Source organism: Carassius gibelio, chromosome A14 (genome assembly GCF_023724105.1).
Source record: "Carassius gibelio isolate Cgi1373 ecotype wild population from Czech Republic chromosome A14, carGib1.2-hapl.c, whole genome shotgun sequence".
Taxonomy (NCBI): Eukaryota; Metazoa; Chordata; class Actinopteri; order Cypriniformes; family Cyprinidae; genus Carassius; species Carassius gibelio.
The window spans coordinates 13,609,445-13,627,672 of NC_068384.1; the positions used below are offsets into that span (position 1 = coordinate 13,609,445).

Below are 18,228 nucleotides of genomic sequence, written 5' to 3' on the forward strand. Positions count from 1 at the left end.
GGTTGGATGGATGGTGTTGTTACAAATTTTTGGCTACTCTCACAGGAAACAGTCCTCATTCTCCATAAAATCCTTTGCACACATATTTGGGTTGAACTGTTTCAGAACAGTGTTGTAAATACAACTTATCCACTGATTTCTATTTGTGTCCAATTTTGGAAGGCCGAACAAAGTAGTTTCACTTTCACAATGAAAAGCACAGCTTCTCTAGGACATGGCAGTGACAACAGCAAGAATAAAAGTTACACAATCTTTTTTTGCGTGAACATTTGGGCGCCATTATACAAATCTTCCCACACAGTGAAGTATACATGTGGGGGCATGTTAGAATGAGCAGTATTGCACCAAGAGCTTGTGACACTCCAAAGAGAAAGGAAAGCATGAAATTGCATCATTTGACCCTTAAACATAAACAACTTTATATATATATATATATATATATATATATATATATATATATATATATATATATATATATAATTTTAAGTAAGTGTTCGAAGCAACATAAATGCTTTAGAGGTCATTTTAATTGTTAGTTTATGTTATCTAATGTAGTTAACTAATGTTATCTTGGCCAGGACACTCCCGTAAAAGAGTCCTCTTTCCTGTTTAAATAAATAAATTAATAAATGGAACATCGCCATATATTGTTTCCAAAAACTACTAAAACAGGGTTATAATATAAAATCATGGAATATTAAAGTATATTGATAAAAATTAAATCTGAATTATTTTTTCACACACACGCACAAAACATCTTTACAGCGCAAAATATAATGCCATTATTTATTTGAAGCACTAATTAATTCATACTACACTCTTAAAAATAAAGGTGCTTCAAAAGGTTCTTCAAGCAATACCATAGAAGAACCATTCAGTCAAAGGTTTTTTAAAGAACCATCCAATATTATTTTATTTATATATTTAATATTATTTATCTGTCCCTTTTCATTTGAATGTTTTTAGTGAACAGCTACTGTAGATGGTTTGTTAGGACAACCCAATTATTAACTGCATAATTGTTTATTTGCATGTGCAACAGTTATTTTTTCCCCCATATGGCTGCCACTCCTCTGACAAGAAATGGAACCAAATGTTGTTAATGTAGGTTTTTTTTTAATCTTACTTAAACTTGCTGACTGTGCATGTTGTTTTCTGCCTGAAATGAAGCATGACTTTTATGTTTTTCAATTCACACAAACAGAAGGAGTATAAAAGTTGCACAAAAAGTTCAAAATGTAAAAAAATAAATAAACACTACTTGGTAACCACTTGCAATTTGTTTTGTTTTTTTCATTAAACATAAACCTTAAAACAAAAACAACATTTTAAGGTGCCAATAGTCATTTTCAGAGGGCTTTACACAACAGATGTACTGACATGCTGCATGGTTTTGAATTGATTTTCTACCTCCTGAATTAGTACATGACCAAATGGTGCTAACAACATCTCAACAGCTGCTTGGCAGAGCAGAATGTCACTTGTAAACATTTGATCGACAGCATGTTTAAATGCTCAAAATCTACCTAAAACTCAAATTTTCCATTAAGAACATAAGAGGAAGGAAATGTTTAGCTCTGAAAGTTTGTGCTAATAGTACATCAAGCCTTTTATCTGAAAAAAAAAAATATTCACTGTCATTATTAGGGATTATCACATATCACAATAAACAGGTTAAAATCTCATATCATATCCAGTTGTGTTTTATGTACTGTATTTTGGATAACTATTATGGTATCTATTAAAATCTATTCTGGCTGTCTCATAAACGATTTCACAACCCACATTTCTGTTCAATTACATGACTCACAATTACAACACCCTCTTTCTTCAGCGTGACACTTCATTACAAACAATATAAAGCATGATGTTGGATTTAGCTGGGCATCCAGTGGACGAAGAACCAAACTGTTAAACCCAAGCTGACCAGAGGCCTCCTTTGACTCTTTGGGTTAACAATGCATGTCCATCACATGAACCATTAGTTATAACAACACTGACAGTAAACGTCAGTGCAATTATTTTGCAAACACTCTTCAAAACTGCTACATGCAAAATGATTGAATGGATGAATGCTTTATAATCTAAATGCTTTAGAAATGGTAAAATATTAGACAGCACAACAATGGCACAACTACATAACACAAGAGGGATTTAATGTTTTCTTTACAGGTTGGGGAATTGGTTAGCATGTACAGGCAAAATATGCAGGTTAACATAAATACTGAACGGCTGCTGAACAGGACTAACCTTTGGAGTGGAAATCTGCAGCTAGTGGGCTAACAGGAGGCTTCTTCACGGCAGCGGAACGATACACAATGTGAGAACGGCCACCGTCCTCTTCCTCCTTCTCAATCACATGATGTCCCGTTTCCACTGGCTCAATGAAAAACTCCTCCTGCCCAGTTCTGATCATCCCTGCCTGTGAGAAGAAAAAAATAGATCAATACAGTGAGTCGAACTTATACAAACATTACAATGCCATAACACATTGTAAAAAAAGATGTTACTTGATGAACTTATAATTTATGTACTCCAGACATCTTGTGATAAACTGAGTGACACAAACACATGAGCCACTATTAGTGGTGACTGTCTTGTTCCAAAGTATAAGATCTCTTTCGGCCATTCTGCTTTCTCGGCAAAGTGGCCCAAACTAATTCTAAATGTATTGTCCCTTCTTTTTTTTCTTTTGTTGTAATTTTATGCTATTTTTTATTAGTACCATTATTAATATTATTAACATTATTACTATTATTTATTATTATTAGCATTGTTTACCAATGAAATCTTTAGGCCTCCCTGTGTGTTCAGTCTTGATTCTAGAAAAATTTTACGCCACAATTTCCATTTTAGCACCTTTTTATTCCTAATACAGGCCCCTGCACAATGCAGAACCCTCCTCTGGGCAAACTTTAACACATAGCACTGAAATCCTCTTTCTAGCTTTCAGACTCTAAAAGGTTTAGTGTACTCTTAGGCCCTGTTTCACCTGCTCTGAGACACATTACTCCCACCGATATCCTCCTTAAGTCAGTCAAATCTCAGTTTTATTTCCACACCTGATTTAGGATCAGTTTTTTTTTTGAACACCAGCTGCGTCTTAAACACATGGACGTTTATAACAGGAGTGGCTCTGAATCAGCTGTGGCACATGTGAGACAGAAAGTGGATTTCAGAAGCACCCCAGAGAGTGATACGCCACAATGATTCCCAGAGGAGACAGATCATCTGTCTCTTCTCATGGCTGGAGTACCATTTCAGATGTGCATTGTGTAGACCACTGTGTGACTCTACAGGTAAGTAGCCATGGGTTCGGCTGACGCTTGCAAACAGCTGTCATTAAAATATTAGCCAATTAAAGCCCAGATTTTTCCCACAGATGTGCCTTCTTTCATATGACATACTGTGTAATGCTGCAATTCGTATTATTTTTTACATAAATACAACGATTTTAGAGACCGGTGGGCAAATATCTTCTGAAAACTTTAGTGTTTCTCATTTATTGGTCTATGCTGGATTTACGCTGCACTGCGATCAGATGCTGCTGTGCGACAATTCTACCTACCACACAACACAAGTTGTAATCCCTTGATAGCTAATTGGCCAGTGTGCGTAACCACCCAAGCATCAGTGGCTTAGAATAAGTGCATGTCAGCTGAAGCTTTTACACGGGTCACTGCAAATGATGGTTTCTTGACATGATTCACACCGAAAGGAGACTGAGGAGGGAGCCATCGCCGCCCAAGCTGAGCACAGCTGGAGTTTGCGGAGCAAAAATGTGCTAAAAGATCCAGACGTCAGCCTGAGTTATGTAAGCCATCTCAGAAGGGCATCTACTCTGGATGACCTTCTCTTCGATGAGGGAGAAGAGAACACAGAAACAGATAGAGAGAAAGGAAAAAAGGAAAGAAGAGGAAGGAAAGGTGGAAGGTAGAAGGAGGAAGGCCAGAGGGCAAGATGTATCCTGTCAGGAGGTTAAAAGTGTATCGCCTGATGCTAGTGACATGAGAGTGAAAGATAAAATGTCAATGTCTGTCCTCTCATGTTGACGTCTTAGACAGGAATGGCTGAACGAGCATGCAATGAGAATAACATGGTCATTTTAGTAACTTTTGTGGCTTCTGCATAAAATTCATAACATTCAAGACATAATAAGCATGTGTATTATATATGCACACACATAAAGAAACTACTTGTCTAAGATTCCATTAGTTTGATCAATAACATGGTAGTATTGTGAAATAGTATTATAATTTAAAATAAATTTCTTTTTATTCTAATATATTTTAGAATTTTATTTATTCCTTTAATTTCTTTATAAAATCATGCTTAATATTCTCACATTGTATAAGTTGGAATTTTTAAATCAAAACATAAGCTATCGCCTTTATATTTTAGGAGAGGGTCCCTAAACTGAACCATATTTCATGTTTAAAAATGTATATCCACACAACACAAATAATAACCAAAAAAGAGTCAATTTTAAACAACATTCTCTGGCCATATTTAATACATACTAAATTTGAAAATAATGTGCCTGAAAAAAAAGGAATTTAACATGACTAGGGCAACATATGCAAACAATTATGGTCCAGCACTGTCAGTGCTGTGAGTTATGACTGAGGCTTCTGTGCGGAGTATAATGAAGGCCTACGGATGTACTGGCTGTGATTTACTACATTTATGTTATAAATCAAGTTTTCCCCTGCTTCTTTAGAAACACAGGTGATGCAGCTCACAGAACCTGTCAAAGTTCAGACAAACTGCTTATCAAAAAAAAAAAAGTTCAAAAGTGATGGCAGTTTTGTGAAACAGTCTGTAATTCAGCTGCATTTCTGAGAAGCTCTCGAGAGAATGCGTACCGTCTCTGTTTGTGTGTCTCTCTCAGTTCATCCCTTCATCTCTAGGCCTTGCTGATGGATCTACTCTGTGGCTCCTGCTCTAGAATACCAAACAGAGGAAGTGCGGCGCACACTGTGAGAGAGGAAAGATGACGTGAGGGACTCTGAGACACGGACGTATCGATCGTTGAAGGCTGAGGCTAGAAAGGGAGAGGGAACCGGACAAGTCTGTGCTGTCCCTTCAACTCTCAGAGGAGATGCTGAATAATACATCAGAGGCCTACTGGAGCCAAAAGAACAGTGTGTTCACTTCCAAGATAGGATTTAGGAGACGAAGACAGAGCGGGCAGGTAGAAACAGAGCAAGGGCTAAAATGGCTCCTCGCCTTGGGTCTTCCCAGTTTGCTCACTTCTTTAAGTTCAGTGGATGAGGGCAAAGCAATTTAGAACTGAGCCAAAGAGGTCGTCTGTCAGGATGGATAGAGAGCCAAACCCTAGAAGGCAAAAACAGTCAAACCTAAAGTCAAGCCTTTTAGCTTGGTTCATGACTTGTGATAGAAGAAAACTTTGTGCTCACCCTGCGAGGCCAATGATCAGTTGTGTTGTTCAATTATGGTCACCAGGCCCTTCTCGCTGCAATTGTGATAGCCGAGTATATATTACTATTTAAAGTAAATGTTTTCTTTTTTTAATATATATTAAAACTGTCACTCATATTTTTGAACATAGACTTTGTAGTGCACGATCCAAACTTAAATTTGTTTTATTCATAAATGAAAACATTTTGTAACATGATTTTGATGTACCATTTACATGGTAATGCAATGTCTGATTTTAAAATGGGTTTTAAAGGATGAATTTTGAGATTTTAAGTTTAAAGTTGATATATAATTTCTCATGATTTCTAAAATGTGATAGAGAAAAAGGCAACAAAGCCGTCTTGTTTTTTTTAACAAAGGTCAAAACTCCTGTTACAATGTAGATTTTTGAGGGTGCACTCTTGTCATAAATTAATCTTTTACTTTTCCTACATAATTTTTAACAAAAAACATTGGTAAAATATATTATTATATATTTATAAAGTCTTAGACCTTTCCAACGATATATAGTTTGTCAAGATTAGATTAGATTTAATTGTAATATAGTGAAGTAAATGTAGGCGTCCCACATAGGGCATCCCATAAATTACATTTTAACCACCGTCCCGGTGACAGTTAACAGGTTAAAATGTAATTTATTCCTGAGATGCTAAAGCTGCTGAAGTAACATTTCTTGTTATTATTAATGCTGAATACAGCTGGACTGCTCAAAAAAATAGTCCACATGGCTCCGGGAGGTTAATAAAGGCTGTGAACTGAATCTATGTGTTTGTGTAAGAAAAACTATAAGCATAAGTATCACAATAAAGTCGTAGCATAAGCGCCATTGAAAAGTAACCACTCACAAATTAGAAAGAATTTAAAAATGTTTGAGGATTTTAATATGAGCCAAGGGGAGGTTTTCCTTTGCCGTCAACAAAATTTGGTTCTTACAAGACTAGCATATTCTCACCAGAGCTTATGCTACACCTACATCCTGCGTCATCCACTGGAACACCACTCTCTCATAAACATGCGTATGACAGTTAGGGGAAGCTAGAGATACAGTTTATTAAATATGGTTATTTTTCCTAGACAAACGCATTGCTTCACTTCAGAAGGTCTTTATTAACCCCCCAGAACTATGTGGAGCATTTGTTATGATGGATGGATGCGCTTTTTTACACTACAAAATCTTGACCACTATTCACTGTCATTATTAAGCTTGGAAGAGCCAGGACATTTTTTTTTTTATATAACTCCGACTGCATTTGTCTGAAAGAAGAAAGTTATATACACATAGGATGCCTTGAGAGTGAGTAAATCATGGGCCAATTGTCATTTTTTGGTGAATCTCATATAAGCAATATATAGTGCAGTATGTGATATATTCAAGAGACACTTACATCAGGCAAGGGTCAAGGAATTAAATTCTTTGCTAGATCTCAGGCCATGATGACCCTAAGGCACTTACCCTATTGGCATGGTTCATATTTGGTCCTTGGTCATTTTGTTCCACATATCAAGACTGTTTCTTCAATAACTGTTTCTAATGTAACTCTAATGCAAGTATTATACTCTTGCCGCTGTATTCATTCAGCTGTATTACAGCTGTCATGCAATGACATTCCTCAGAAAGCAAAGTGAAAATGTGTCTATTTCACCAAATTTTATGCTGCAATACTGACTGAAAAATGTCCTGAGCAATATGTGCAAGTATAGTATGCGGTAAGCACATAAACTAGCTTTGTGTTATAAACTGTTATTAGATGAATATCTGTGGTCTACAGCACAACAGATGCTCACCTGATGCCTTATTTGATAGAAACATGTTCTCCTTAAAGAAATAGGTAGTTAGCATTTGCAAAAGGTGTAAAATCTTTTTGAAAGATGTTACACAATGGTTTCCATGGCACCGCCTATGGATTTCAAGGTGAGCAGGACCTAAAAAAAGACTAACCGTGACTTTGAGCAGTGGGGAGGCTGCCAGTTAGTGGCACATCACAATGAAATGAAAGGGGATACATATTGCACCCTTTAAACTACAATCTCTAAAATACTAAAAACTGGCAAAACGAAAAATCATAAAGCAGTAAGCCACATGAGACTCTGCATTACAGGGATTTGACAGTGGTTGCAAGTTGCAAAGTGAACCCCTAAAAAACCACTGTACTCATAAGTTGCAGGGACAAACTTTGACCCCTTGATGGATCACTTTGAACATGGCCTATCTGCTCAGATTTTTAAGTTGCAACTATCTATTTTATAATACATGTTGTAATTTTAACCTTGTAACTTATCTTTACAATTTGGTCTATCTGCCACAAATAATTCCAGTCCTTAAATCCTAGCTCATGCCTTTTATAAGAGCTTACAGAGGCTTTATACTAAATGTTGTTAAGATACCGTGATCTGGGATTCAATAGCAATCAATTGGAAAATGTTGTGTTCAGCTTTAAGGTCTAATCCTGTTCTATCATATCTCTCTCAGCCTGTCAGAGACTATCTGATTTAAGACTGTCCCTGACCTTATGGCGACAGCATAAGGGGAGAGAAGGAAGGACTATGGAAGACTAAGAATTAATTTAGAGGCTTGAATACTGTTATGTTGTGACTGCTGTAATTATCTTCTGTCAGAGAACGATGCTTTTGTGCATTCAGAAAACAAGGGAGGAGAAAGTGTCTTTCTGACTGATTAAGGTGGGGCATAAATATCTATTTATCTCTCTCTCTCTCTCTCTCTCTCTCTCTCTCTCTCTCTCTCAGACACACACACACACACACACACGCACACAGGGGAATAAAGTAATTCAGTAGGTGTAGACTGATGCGTCTTGATTTTCAGACATAATAATAACAATGAGGTTAAATAACAGATGAGCTGTAATTTAAAAAAAAAAAAAACAGCCTAACATTCTTCAGGGAGTTTTCAGACCAGATTCCTTCTAAGCTAAACGTAAAATTGTAATCAAACTGCAATATTTTAATTTTGTTGAGAAACAAAGTTTAACAAGAAAAATTTTAGCACAATTTACACAATCTTTTTAAATCTTAAAAAGTGACTAACTTACACTGTTTTCTTCTCAACAAAGTTTAAGATAAATAGTTTTGTTAAGGACGAACGTCTTGTGTTTTGGGTGTTAAAAAAATGTAATGCTGGATTCTTTAACCAGCAAGTCAACTAGCTTTACCAGAACATGCTGGTTTAAGCTGGTCTTTTCAGCTGCTTTTCAGCCCTAAGTAACTCCATTTGCTGTGTAATCACGTGAATTCAGGAAGCTGTAACAACGTGAGAGTGTGTCTGCTCCATATCTGTCTTAAGGTTAGTAAGTGAACCAGTGTGTCTCTTTACATCTCTGCCCTAGTTTTGCCAATGTTTATTCACACAAACTCATAAATTCTCACAAGGGATGGCAGATGTCAGGCCGATTTACACCATAAGCGATTTAGTGATGCAACCTCGTGCGTAGCCCAGCATCCCTCTCATTACACTGAAAGATGCACTGTCCACAGATCTGAGCCCTCACACCAAATTACATATGAAAATTAATACACATTGCACTGTATGTGTCAAACAGTTGCAGTGTAGATGCATGTGTGTTACTCTAACTGTGCTGTTTCTGCTTCTGTTGCATTTAAAAGCCAGACAGGCCTTGCTTTATGTCTGGCTGTGTGTACATAAATGAAATTCTCACTGAAAGCTTCCAATGCACATAGTTGAATGATATGCTTAGATTAATGATTCAAGTGTCTAAACACATACAAACACAAACATCAGTTCTGCCCCTTGGCAGAATTCATCGGCATTGCACAGCAACCTCTGCTACAAGAGGCAGTTCTTACTGCGGCAAGAGTCTGTGTCCCTCGGATGAGTTCAGTGGGCTTTGAAAGGTGAGAGTGCAAAAGAAAGCAAAGGAGAGACTGTGCATCACCGACTGACAGTTTTGTGAGGGCTGGAGAACTTTTGGACAGGCTCAAAAGGTGCTGACAGAGATGTATATGCGTGAGACACTGAGATTATGAGAAAATAGAACAAAGGTAAGAGAAGGACAGTCAGAATGAGAGCTGCATAAAAAGACACTCACGAAAGTGTCATCAAGAATTCAGAAGGGGAAAAAATGGTCCAGGCCTTCTCACTAAGGGATATGTGTGCAAATTTAAAGAAATATGTTACTTTACCAAGGTTTGGGGTTGGAAAGATTTTTAATGGCTCTGAAATAAGTCTCTTATGCTGCCCAAAGCTGCTTTTATGTTATAAAATGTTATTTTATAAAAACAGTAACTTTGTGAAACATGATTACAATTTAAAATAACCGTTTTCTATTTTAATACATTTTAAAATGTAACATGATCAGAAAAGAGGAATTTTCTGTAATTTTGTAATAAATAAATAAGTAATTAATTAATTTAAATTAATTTAAATTATATTAAATAGATAAGCATTTTATTCAGCAACAACGTATTAAATTGATTAGACAGTTCCAACACTAATAATGTTACAAAAGATTTATATTTCAAATAAATGCTGTTCATGTGTGCAAAATCAGGTTTACTCCTGGAATTTGATGTTATTTTGCATAGTTTTTATGTGTGTTACCACTATGACTTATATGACTGTGTGCAAAAATGTTCTATTGCATACAAAAAAATAGGAGCATATAGATTGGATGCATGTACTTCAAGCCAAATCGTAACTCATATCACTTGTATTTGCACTACGCCTCAACATTGCCAAAGAACTACATTAAACACCAGACTACAGCTTTAGAAGAATTTCCAAAAAAGAAACTACCACCCAAAGCTGATCAGAAATTGTATCACTCCAGCAGTTTGAAAGTGTTGAGTCAAATGCCAGCCGCCTCATTGTTTCGGCACCCCTGTATGCGTTTTTTCATCAATGTTTGTCTGTGTTTGTGTACGCTTATGAGCTACAGTAGCACTGGAATTTAAAGATTTCTTTTTAAACCACTCAGCTGAATCGTTAGCCTAGCTGTTACCTCCCTATCCCCCCTTTAGCCCATTAAGACTCCACACACACTGAACTTGTGGTGCTTCCTCTGGGACAGATTCTCGCTGAGTTGAAGCTCAGCTGTAGCTCTGCTCTTCCGTCAAATACACACCTCACAACCGTAGACGCAACTCATCTAGGGGTTTATACTGTTTCTGGTCTTATTAATGCTGTGTTAAGAACAACTCTACCATACTCACATGAAAATTATGCTGGATGTGAACAATATGACACATTGGTACTGTTCCAAAACAAGAAGACTAGGTAGGTAGTATTTTAAAGCATAACATGTGCTTCTGACACATAGGCTGTGATTTATTTTGGTCAAGGTCAAGGTCTAAGGACGCATCAAATTTATCCTTTAAAAGACAGCATTCTTATAATGCATTGTGATAAAAACGTTTTTAAATAAAAAAATAAACACATTATTTATATGTGCTATGTTTTGTTATGCTTATTAGCGGATCATGCTCTTAGCTTAGAGACATGGTGACACCAAACTCAAAAATCAATTTTATGTTTTATATGCAAAAAAGAAAAATCCCCCCACGCCTTCAATACGAGTAATTTGTCTTGCACGGAAAGATTGTTTTCTCTTGCTCAAAGTTCAAAACAGTTTAAAACAAGTTCAAAAATCTACCAGTGCAGTAAACAAAAAAAAACTAAATAATAATAATAATAATAATAATATAGAAATATATATATATATATATATTCATGACAATCTAAAACAAGTCATAATATCTCATCCAGTGTCGCTTCTAGTATTAAAGCTCTGTTGTAACATAAGAAGCAAGATATCTTTTATTCTGCATTGCAAAATAGGACATCGACTACAAAAACAATGGCTGGGTTTATGGAAACAAAGTGATTGAAGAATTATGGCAAACATCATGCATTTAGAAAATAGATGAATTTAATGCTGGCTTTAAAGTAAATTCATGTTTTTAAGAGTTTTAGATGTTTTTACTGGAAAACATGCACAAAAAAAGAAAAATGTACAATATTTGTAGTTTAGGACTACATTGAAAAGAAATGGTAGAACAGTTTGTAATGTGTTGTAATATTCATATCAGCAGGGTAAAAGTAAAACAGACGTACACAACAGAGAGTTAACAAAACTTTCACAGATTAACCACATTGTTAACTAATGTTAACAAGCTTACTGTGACTTTAATGAAATTATGGAGTTTGTTTCTGCCTCAACATACAAAACAACTACTGTGATTTTTTACATTTTCAATTCTGAATTTTTTTCTCATAATTGTGGGGAAAAGGTCTGAATTGAAAATGTAAACTCAGAATTGTGGGAAGAAAGTAGCAGAATTGCATAAGAATAAAATAAATAATAATAATAAGAACAGGCGCATTGTGTGTATGTGTGAGTGTCATTGTTTAGAGAAAAAGAATAGGTTGAGCTGTGTGCTCCAGTATGAAGTAATTGGTGTCACATCAGGGCCTAGCTGCACGACGAGATGGGGTGACGAGAAGTGAATGACTAGGGGTATGAGAGAAAGAGAGAGTGAGAGCGAGAGAGGGAGAGAAAATGACAGTAAGAGAGAAGAAGGGAATGGGGTGGATGTTTGAGAGTTTGAGAGGGTGCTGGAAGGGGGCTGTTTGATGCAGAGAGCAGAGAAATGCTATGAATGTCACGTTTCCACAGAGAGAATCAAGGGCAAAATTATTCAGAAGTAAGAAATGATTGTTAAGAAAGAAAGCAATGATTCTTTGTGGTTCTCTTCAGCTCATTCAGAATCCACAGAGCAAGAATTGAGTCATTTTGTATGTAATAGTCCAATTGAGTCCTTCAAGTTAACATGAAATCAAACTTGACCACTTATGTTCGTAAATCATTTTCCTAATCGCACGGCACATGATTCATCGGTGCATGTTATTCTAGTCTCTGTAATCAAAATAAAAACTTCCCTTTAATGTTGACGTCACTAGGTCTGCACAAACAATTAAATAATGTTAACCAAACAGTCAAATAACATTTTAGACACTTAACACCATTGAACATTCACTCATCACCATCCAATTAATGGCAGGTGTTTTGTTCTTTTTTTTAAATTTATTATTGAACATCCTGCTCCATTCAGAAGCACATCAAATTACAGAACCAGTTTCTATGTTGACTTTAAACAGTTTGCTTAAATTTTTCATTCACATGATCTATGGTGTATTAAACTGCTAACATCTTCACAGTCAGTCACAGATCATAAATGAAGGTAGCTTATTAGCAGGCAAAATTATGGACAGATTTTCAGCACTTGGTTGCCTGGGATCCGGCCTCTCTGGCTTCTAAACCATTCTAATTTAATTATGTTCAATTGAACCCAGTTCAGTTGAGTCACAACCACTAGATCAGGCTGCTTTAAAGACAGCTATACTCAAGGGGTCTTTCCATACAAGAAACAAGCTGATTAACTGCCAAATCCTGAACACAAAAGTAAATATCTTTCCTTAAGATCAACTTGGCTATTTAGCTATACAATATTTATAATTTTATGACTATGGAACTGCTAGAATTAAAAAACAAAATGTATTAGGTAACACTTTAGTAGGGTCCAATTCACACTGATAACTAGCTGCTTATTACCATGTCTATTATTAACATATTGGCTGTTTATTAGTGCTTATAAAGTACAAATAATGCGTGACATCCATAATACAACCAAATTCCCTAAACTTAACAACTACCTTATAAATATAGGTAAGCATCAAATAAGGAGTTAATTGAGGCAAAAGTTATAGTTAATGGTTAGTTAATGGTGTGAATTGGAGCCTAAAATAAATTGTGACCATTATATTATATTATATTATATTATATTATAACAATTTAATATTAATTTAAATATTAATATAAGTTATATTATTATTTAAATAATATTAATATTAATAATTATTCTAGTATAAATATGTACATACATACAGTTCAATTTAATGTTCAATATTTATTTTATTTTTTTTACTTTTGTGTGTTTAACAATTCTGGTTCAGTTTTTGGTTGCCACTAGACATCCCATCTGTACTGCGAAGCAAGTTGAGAACCACTGTCAAAGATTACTGTATCAAACCCTTCTCCTCTGCATAAGATTCTCATTTTCCTTCTCTTCCACTTTCTCATGTCATAACTGTGTAGCATTTCTTGGGCAGCACTAACAGCATGTTCCTGCAGAGCCCTTGCCAAGGCTGACAGGAGTGTATTGATTGGTGTGTGTTGGGGAGCTCAACTTGTTGGCAGTCCTGGCAGTTCTAAACGGACTCTTGTTAGCGATTCAGATTACTGATACAGCACTGTCCCACATTTCTGATGTTGCTGCCCCGACTCATCGGCCGCGTTATTTTCAAAAGCGAAACATGAGAGCGGTACGTTGGCTATTCATCACTTCCTCTTGACTTCAGAGTGGGGGATGGTGATAGATTACTTCAATTAGACCAGACGGACTGGTTCGGAGCAGTAATCTATGAGAAGAGAGGAACAAAAAGCTTAGCGGTGGCTATATTTATACAGTGCCATGATAAATGTTTAAGCACTAGCTTATTCCTTTACAAGCAGACTGTGTTCAGGTCACGGAACAACCTCCAGCCAATATTCAATATAAAAGTGTCACAATAGGAATGTAAATCGCCTGTGTTCAAAAATGATTAATAAAACTGTCTGCACTCAGACCTTGTTGAAATGATGGCTAATGGCATTAATCATCAGATAATTGCACACAGGAGTTTTGAATGATGGCAAAAGTTTACACATGCCAACTGTTTTGGCCCTGAGGATGCGTAAAAAACTGGCTGAAAGTTTGAGAAATGCCAATCGCTCCATTTTCGCACTTCTCTTTCCTGTTATCTTTCTATCTCTGTCTCTATTTCTATCTCGGCTATTAGGTATACCTGTAACCTAGCAACAGTGGAAGACATTGTCCCGCCCTCCACCTTCTCGCACAGTGACAGCTTCAGCTTGTCAGCCAATATGGCACAAAGGACTGCATCTCCCAGGGCACCCAATGGACCAATCAGAGAGTTTGTACAGGACCTGTTGAGATGCATACCTACCTCACACACAGACACTGCGCCCCACCCTAGGAACATGAGAAAAAAATCAAAGGATGAACGCAAGATCAGCCACTATGTGGCATACAAATAAACAGAAACACTCGCCTGTCAATCAACTTGGAACATTTGCACTGCCAAATACATCAAATCCACCACCACACCCTTTTCAGATAGAATCCTCCAGAACCAAACAGTGACCTGACATGAAAACACAGTGTTTCTCCATCAATTTAACAGGCATTAAACTCAAAAGGCACAAGCAGTTAGCTCATTGTACAACATAACATTGTGCATATCTCGCCCCGCCGAGGTCTCATAATCACCCCGGTATTATGGTCAGTCATGCCTCCTCCTACTGGTTCATTATCGTGCAATCCCTCTGTCTCTCCTTCTCCCCTCCAGGCTCAGTCAAAGCCAAATTAACCCCTGCAGTGCCGGCTTAAGATGAGCTATTTCCCTTTAATAAGCTCACTCATAGCACAGGAAAGCCAGTCATATATAAACCTGACTAGCATTTTGCACTAGAAAACAAGCATTTGACCTCCTCCTTTGACCTACCCTGAGAACACTACACTACCACGGCTTTTAATGGTATTGTTCAACAAACATGAAATTCATCCCTCATGTCATTCCAAACTTGTATTAATTTCTTTATTCTATGAAAAAAAAATAGTGTTATGACTTCATCACATGGACAAAATAGTTTTCTAAATATATATATATTTTTTTTTTCCTTTGTTTTTTTTTCTCTAGGTTTGGAGCAACATTAAAGTAGGTAAATGATGACAAATGTGTATGTGAATGTCACTATGATTTTGACATTAATGAATGATATAAGTGTTACACCGGAGGAAATGGACAGGAAAAAGTTGAATTGTGCATACTCTTTCCCTGTGTATATATATATATATATATATTAGGGGTGTAACGATACGCGTATTCGTATTGAACCGTTCGGTACGAGGCTTTCGGTTCGGTACGCGGTACGCATTATGTACCGAACGGTTCGTTGGACTAATTAATTATATTTGGAAAATAAAGAAAAAATTGTGAAATATAATGATATGCGTTCAACAAGGTAGCCCAATAACCCAAACGACGTAACAGGCAACGCCCCTGACACCCCCGAACAAGAAAAAAAAACCACCAGCTTATATGTTTATGTTAGGCTACTCAGGTCAGGCGTTCGCTCACTCAGTACACGCTGAAGGCTCGTTGCAAAATGGCCAATGCGTTTAACAGACCACAAATAGAAGATCCTCCAATAACCAACAGGTCTGGTGTTTGGGTGCACTTTACCAATCGATCGGGGCATCCAAACAAGCACGGTAATCAAAATGGACTAGTACTGTACTGTGTCGGAATTTCCTGAGCAGTACGATTCAATTAACAGGCCTGCACGTTATAGAAGAACTGTTATAAATAGAACGTATGCACGGGCAGTTTTGAAAACTCCACCTACTTTGCTCTTGGCATAGTGCAGCGCAAATCGCGTTGTATCTGAAGGGCAACGCTGAGCCCAGGATCCAGCGCCGCGCGTATCGCGTCCTGTGTGAAAGACCCTTTAGTCATTTTGCAACGAGCCTTCAGCGTGTGCTGAGTGAGCGAGCGCCTATAGTGGAAAACGCATGTTTTAAGAACATTCTTAATGTAATTTAGCCCCGTTACTATATTCCTTCACGAGCCCATTTCAGCCAGACCGTAATTCCTGCTTTGTTCCAAAAAACATAAGCCCTATAGAGAACCAATTGAGTAAAAACACACTCAATATAAAGAGTTATAGAGTTCCATATGAAAAGTTACATCTTTGTATTTGTTCATAACTACTACAACAATATAACATTTTCAATTTTTTTTAATAAGGAGCTGTTTTTGTTTTATACAGTATGCTGCTAAGAAAACACCATAGAAGATGGGTAAAGAATAGATCATTGTTCAATGTAAAAAAAAACAAAAAACATACTTTGTTGCCAATTTGTTCTTTTTGCTGTATCTAAAACGTACCGAACCGTACCGAACCGAACCGTGACATCAGTGAATCGTACCGAACCGAACCGTGAATTTTGTGAACCGTTACACCCCTAATATATATATATATATATATATATATATATATATATATATATATATATATATATTAGGGGTGTAACAGACTAGAACGGGGTGTTCTAGTCTGTAACGGTTCACAAAATTCACGGTTCGGTTCGATACGATACACTGATGTCACGGTTCGGTTCGGTACGTTTTAGATACAGCAAAATGTAAAAACATCTCAACTTTTCAGAATGCCGCAAGCGCACCGCGGGTCATGTGACAAGAACTAACCAATCAGCTTCATCCTTTCCCGTAACAACGTTGAGAGCTCAGCCAAGATGAAGGATCAGCTGATCATAGTTGTATATGGATTGCAATTTTGAAATAAATTTAGTAGCAGAGCTACTGCAAGCGATTTTTAGAGCTGCAAATCCATTTATCCTTCGCTGAAATTTCCGCGTCTCATGGAGAGAGCACGTCATTGTTGCTTAGCAAAGACAGACGCCTCATGAGCGCTTCTGCCCAAGCGCTTTGGAAAGGAGGAGAAAGACGCGCTTAGCGTTTTCCATGCGTTTTTAGGCACGATATGTGAACGGCCCCTAAGGCGCTCGCTCACTCAGCACGCGCTGAAGGCTCGTTGCAAAATGTCGAATGCCTTTAACAGACCAGAAATATAAGATCCTAAAATAACCAACAGGTCTGGTGTTTGGGTTGGATTCCCTGTAAGCTATAGTTTCTAAATGCTGCAGGGATAGTTTGCTGCGTGCATGTTTCTCCTTTTTTTCGTCTTTTCCCAGATAGTACTGACGCATATATCCCAGATATTCCCGCTGGTGTTTTTTTTTTTTTTTTTTTTATTCCCGCTGGTGTACCCTGTCATGTTGCAGATGCGACATACCGTTGTTTTTTTATCCACCACTCTCTTGCCATCACCATTATAGCTTAAAGGGAATCCAAAGTGCACCCAAACACCAGACCTGTTGGTTATTGGAGGATCTTCTCATTTCTAGTCTGTTAAACGCATTGGCTATTTTGCAACGAGCCTTCAGCGCGTACTGAGTGAGCGAGCGCCTGCTGAGTAGCCTAACATAAACATATAAGATGGTGTTTTTTTCTTCTTCGGGAGTGTCAGGGGCGTTGCCTGTTACGTTGTTTGGGTTATTGGGCTACCTTGTTGAACGCATATCATTATATTTCTCTCTCTCTCTCTTTTTTTTTTTTTCAAATATAATTAATTACTCCAACGAACCGTTCGGTATACATAATGCGTACCGCGTACCGAACCGAAAGCGTCGTACCGAACGGTTCAATACGAATACGCGTATCGTTACACCCCTAATATATATATATATATATTTTTTTTTTTTTTTTTTTTTTTTTTTTAAGAGAGTACTTCTATGTGACACAGTATAAGTAAAATGTATTCATGACACTGTATAGTAAGTGAACAATTCCCAAATGACATATTTCTGAGCTACTGAAGTGTGCAACCATGGGAGCTGGGAGCCGTCAGACACCAGTAAAAAAAATAGAAACAAGTCAAAGAACTGAGCTGAACCGTTCTTGTCAAGTGCCATGGTACTAAGAAAATGTTTCATATTCAGTGCCTGATTATAAATGATAGAAACTATTTTTTTTTACAGTGCATTTATTATTCATTATTTAAAAAGAGAATTAATGCATTTAACTAAATATAATGCATTTTTCATTCG

General features: G+C 36.9%; 1 protein-coding gene across 1 annotated transcript in view; it reads right to left on the reverse strand.

Annotated features, from left to right (window-relative positions):
- Window positions 1-18,228, reverse strand: part of LOC128026965 (A disintegrin and metalloproteinase with thrombospondin motifs 2-like) — a 117,591-nt gene that overhangs the window by 64,582 nt on the left and 34,781 nt on the right. Inside the window, exon 3 of the mRNA XM_052614267.1 lies at window positions 2,251-2,422. Coding sequence (XP_052470227.1) covers window positions 2,251-2,422 — 172 coding nt within the window. The remainder of the gene's footprint in view (window positions 1-2,250; window positions 2,423-18,228) is intronic.